Genomic DNA, 5,406 nt, shown 5'->3' with positions numbered 1-5,406 from the left:
TGTGCACTAGTTATCCTGGGCAACTTTCAAAGCAAGCTTAAATCACGTTACTAGATTCTCACCTACAGTACACGTTAAAGAACTCCAGGTGGTCGAAACTTCCGGAGCCCTTCACTGCGGCGTCTCTCATAGCCATAGTTGCTTTAGGACCTTAAACACAAAAAACCCAACCAGTTTCATTTTCTGAGAACTCCGTGGCCTTGCGCGCCTAGTCGTCATGCGCGACGTAGACGAGGATAAAGAAGAAGGGCGGCCATCCGTGATTGCGTCTACGTGTGCAAAACGTCGGCTCATTTCTCAAGCAGAGACAGTGTCATTGAGAGTACGACGGACGGTCCACCTCCGCCATGTCCAGCAGCCCGGCCCCTTCGCAGTCCCAGGGCCGCGTAGTGCGATCCATCCTCGTTGGGTCACCGCACTGGAAGTCCCATCGTCCTCCCAGCTGTTCCGGCGAGATCTCCTCCAGTGTGAGTGGTCGAACACAAAGGCTGGTGCTTTTTAATCCGCAATCATTTCTTTCCTGACAGTGGCGTGGACAAATGCCACCAGACTGTGTCCGCACGAACTATCAATCATAAACAAAACGAAAAATCGAGTCCATGCCAGGAATCGAACAACCATCTTTCCGTTCCCCAGCCGATTTCCTGAGAACCAGTCCGTAATACTCTTTGTCTAGCATAAAGACGCCGGGAGGCGCTGAGCCACAGGACAACAGCAGCAGTAAGAAAAAAAAATGCGGCTCCAGGACAGTTACCGCAAATGAGCACTGACCCTGGAATTAGGCTTGGAATATAGCGCAAAACGCGTGTTAAAATCGGCAGAGGCGTAAAGAAACGAACATGCAGCAGCATAACCAGCAGCAGGAAGAGAATATCTGCCGCATTACTTACCTAGGTAGGCTCAAGTGCACCCCAGTAATTTTCTTGACACATGAGCATTGATGACATGTTGGATTTGGCCATAATGTTAGGCTGTTTTGCCACACGGACACTGAGTACAAGCTTAGGTTGGCCTTTATGGATAGTTTGCCGCATTCTAACGACAAGTACGTGATGCTAATTATTAAAATAATGCTTATGAAAAGGTAGCCAAACGAGATGCATAGTTTATTTCGGCATGGTGTCAAAAGTAGACGGGGTTCTAACCCAGTTTTTTTTTTTGTAAAATTTTGGCTTTGCGCCTTCTACAAGGTCCTGTACCTTTGGATAAAGGAGTTCAAGAAATTCTTTCTTGCGGACTACTGATCGATTCGCGCGCCAATACAGAAGTAGCACATTCTGAACTATTCACCTCTTGAAGTAATTTAACACCATTGCTTGCCTGGATTGTTCAGATTCCGTGAGCTCTCCATTACAACGTCTTTTTGCGGAGGCGCACATCCCGAACCTGATGATAAAGATGAACGTTACAACGTGCGGTCCCCATTGTCGTGGCATATCCTATATATATGCAGTGTAAAACACATTTAAAGATTAAAAGTTACTTCGACGGATAACACTGCTGCGATTGCGATGCCGGAACTCTGGGCGCACGTGCTCGATGTGTGCTGCGATTAAGCGATGCTACACTCACATTACTGTCAAGGGTGCGCTTGAGTATGAGGCCTTTTGACATCACAGTTGACATTATCGTGTTCCGAGCATTAGGGGTTTGATTTGGCCAATCAACGCTGTACGTTTTTCACGATGTCATGTGACCTAGTGCCAATCTGACCGATAAGTGGAACGGGTTGTCGTGGCGTAACTTCAACAGCTATTCGTGCAAAAGAAAGAAGACTTGAAAGTTGGGACCGCTTAGCGAACGAAGCAGCAGCTTCCAGCACGACCGTCCTTCGAGTCGGATTCTCTTGTATTCTGCATCGCTTGCTGCTTTAGACGCAGGTTAACACCGCCTGTAGAACCCGCCTCTATGATCTATTGCTTGCAAAAACTAAAGTCGCATATGGTGCAGGGCTGAGTGATTACTTAAAACACAAGTGATTTTCGATGTTTACTAGAATAAATAGTATGGTCACTGTCACCTCTTCAACCAGGAAGAGTGTCGGAAAGCCACCGGGTCTTATCATAGCTTCCACTGTAACTCGACGTCATAGAATCTGAAAATATATTCCAAAGTATGATATTCGAACTAGAAGCAGTCGGACTGAAAATTTGTTGAAATTGTGCGGAGTTCTGCTTACGGAACTTTCTTCTTGATGCACTTGCTGATGATTTGGTGAAGGAGCCAGTTGAAATAAACAGTAAAATTGAATTAAGCGAGTTCGATCGAGCATCCCTTTCATATGTTCCCATGTGCAGTCTCGGCCTCCCATCACGCCTGCTTCGAGACATCGCAACACTGTCGCCTGGTCTCGCGGCCTGAACAGCGCGCTCTGCTTGGGCGGCTTCGTTATCGCGCTGTTGCTGCTGGTCGCCGTTGTGTTCTTCCCGCGTATGGCCCCTCCACGACATAGCATCCCCTGCTGGGCGGAGCCGTGCGGAGCCTACGTGCGGGCCTTGGAGGCGTCCATCAATACTTCCCGAGACCCATGCGACGACTTCCATAGCTATGTGTGCGACCGTTGGCGCCCTACGTCCGGAGGCCTTACCTACCTCGAAGACTCGATGTTGACGTTCCAGAAGGCAGTCATGAGACACGCCATGGACGCGAGTCCACCTCCGACGAAACAAGACGACTACGAGAAGGCGGAGATGCTGTACAAGAGTTGCGTCACCGCGTCGGCATCGGATAAGTTGGGAGACTTCCGGCTTTTCCTCCAGGAGCGTCGTCTTCCCTGGCCCGAGATCGACAAGAGCGCTAACGTCCTAGACGTGTCCCTCGACCTATCCCTAAACTGGCATCTTCCCGTCTTCTTTTACATCCACTTTGAACCGCAGCTGCAGACGTCTCGAGGATCCCAGAAAGCAGCAACACGCTTGATCATCACCGACACCTTTCTCGTTTTCGGCCCTAGAGCCCTCCTCGAGGAACGCAGGCTTCGCAAGAACAATGCGGATCACATCTGCGATTTGCGGGAAGCCATGACAAACCGAAGCAATACAAATTCTGAAAGGATGCACTGTCGAGCACTGGCTCTACTCCAGCGAGATATCCTCGAAAAACTAGCAGGGAGTCAAGCAAAAGGACGTGAAGAATCCTGGACGCACTACGCCAGTCTAAAAAGCTTCGCCGAAGATCTTACTCCGTCCGTCTCGGGCGAGCAATGGGCCCGGATCATCAAGAAGCACCTACACCGACCAGAAGCAAAATTAATATCTTCTACACCCGTGGATGTCCATAACCAACGCCAGATGGCCGTCTTGGGACGAATATTGATTGACGTGCGAAACAGGGACCTTCTTGACTTCGCGGGTCTAACTGTGGTGCAAGTCTTGGGCCGTTTCGTGAGTAACAAGCTAGCTACTCTTATCTACGGCGGTCACAATAACCTTGCAGCGAACCACCCTGACTTGTGCTACCGACTCATAAACTATCTGGCACCGAGGCTCCTGACTGCGCGTAATGTTAACCAGTTACTTGACTCCACGCGTGTCAGCAAGGTGTATGAAATCTTCAGCTCAGTGAAGCTGTTTATAAGTAAGTCGCTGCGCAGCGCGTCTTGGATTAACGACATCTCTCGGCCTGTGGTGCTGACGTCGCTCAACGAGACGACCGTGACATATGAAATAGCACTGATCGACGAGACAGGAGGAAGCGACGGACTGACCGGGCAAGCCAAAAGCCTGCCCGATTTCAGCGCCAACTTCTTTGATAACCTAAACCGAATCTCTTTTGGTTATTGGGACAAAGTTATTCGATTTCTGAGACCACCTCTACCGGTCGCTTCCGTAGTGGATGAGACAGCGTGGGCTCGGCGCAACTCGGGCGACCTGTACTGGGCAGATCTCTGGAGGCAACACGAAACATCATTCGCGCGTTACACGACCGTGCTTCCCGATCTGTACGTGTTACACACCGTATTTCCGCCGGGCGCGTACGAGAGCATCAACTACGGTGTCGTCGGTTCGCTACTGGCCCGGCAATTACTGGCTGCGGTGGACCCAACGGGGCCTACCGCGCACCGCTCTTTGAGCGGAGATCTGAAAGAGGGAAATCGGTACAAGGACAACATCTTGCAGTGCGTTATGGAGGCTTACTTACAAGGCCGGCCTAATGCAACGAAATCAGAGGAAATCACGTTCGAACGTGGCATTGATACGAACCACCTGTACGCACTGTTCGTAGCAGCGGCGTCCTTAGAGCCTCTGTACGAAGCATTGGCCGTGAGCCCCGGCTATCCCGACTGGAGCAGCGGCTTCAAGGACTACACTGCCGACCAGCTATTCTTCCTGGCCATCTGCTTTACCAGCTGTGGATCCCGGCAGAGCGAAACGACCAGCCTGGGCGAGCCGAGCCAAGCCGACTGGTGCAATGTGCCCCTTCGGCTGTCCGCCAAGTTCGCCGATGCCTTCGGCTGCACCACCGGAAGCAATATGACTTTCCACGAGGAATGCGACCTGCGATGATTGACCAGGAACACTGAGCCACCAGAACGTGTTTACATGCCTTGCTTGTTTCGTCACTGCCAGTCGAGGCCTGAGAACGAACATGTGAGGCCAAACTTTTTTTTCAACCAGGGGTTCATCGCTAACATTGGTTTTAGAATTTGGAGACTTTTGATATGACTTCACACCCACATGACAAAGCAATGGGGCGGGGACACAAATACTATGCTCGATTTGGTTTGGCTGTAGCGCGCAACCTATCGTCCTGGGCAAAAGGTAAATAATAATTTATACAATGCGCGGTCTCCAATTTTTGACCATCCAAGAATGAAGAAATTTTTTGTCACGTGGCTCGTGCAAACCGTTATTTCCGTGCCGCGTATTGTCTAAGAAACGGATGGGTCATGCGGTGAGGCGCATTCATTAGCTGGCACGGTTCTTATCTATGGCTTTAATTATACGCAACTGTGATAAATATTTACAGAACATGCAGTTGAGACGTATACGATGTATCATATCCAGTGTATAAATATGTACAATGATGTTTCAGGCTCCAGGGATAAATCACTGGTGGGTGATGGAAAACGAATACTCATCAACAGATATTGTATAGACAGAGCCAGCAACATGTAGCATACAAAGACTATATGCCTTGTTCTTTATCTTGAAACGAGGGGTGGTAAGTCGCTGCACCTGAGGAAGTGTGATGCGGACGCGTGTGACTTAAAGCATTGTCATTTCGACTGCGTTAGTTCAATATATGGGGCGTTTCACCAAGGCTATTCAAGACTATACAGTTTTATCTGCCGCTGACTGATACACCGCTTGAGGGACGTCAGCACAAGAATAGACACAAACTAAAAACGAAGCACAACGCTGACTACATATGTTCTCGTTCTGACGCCACCGAAGCACCTAAGCC

The 5,406-nt window shown here is 49.7% G+C and overlaps 1 protein-coding gene across 1 annotated transcript; it reads left to right on the top strand.

Annotated features, from left to right (window-relative positions):
- Positions 1-347: 347 nt before the first annotated feature.
- LOC146183165 (neprilysin-1-like) lies at positions 348-4,505 on the top strand. Its single transcript, XM_084608341.1, has 2 exons — positions 348-467; positions 2,298-4,505. The coding sequence occupies exons 1-2, from the start codon at positions 348-350 to the stop codon at positions 4,503-4,505; spliced, it is 2,328 nt and encodes a 775-aa protein (XP_084464467.1).
- Positions 4,506-5,406: the final 901 nt, after the last annotated feature.

This window comes from Amblyomma maculatum, chromosome 7 (assembly GCF_055883805.1).
Source record: "Amblyomma maculatum isolate TAMU_Amacu chromosome 7, ASM5588380v1, whole genome shotgun sequence".
NCBI classification, from domain to species: domain Eukaryota; kingdom Metazoa; phylum Arthropoda; class Arachnida; order Ixodida; family Ixodidae; genus Amblyomma; species Amblyomma maculatum.
This window is presented reverse-complemented; position numbering and strand designations above follow the sequence as displayed.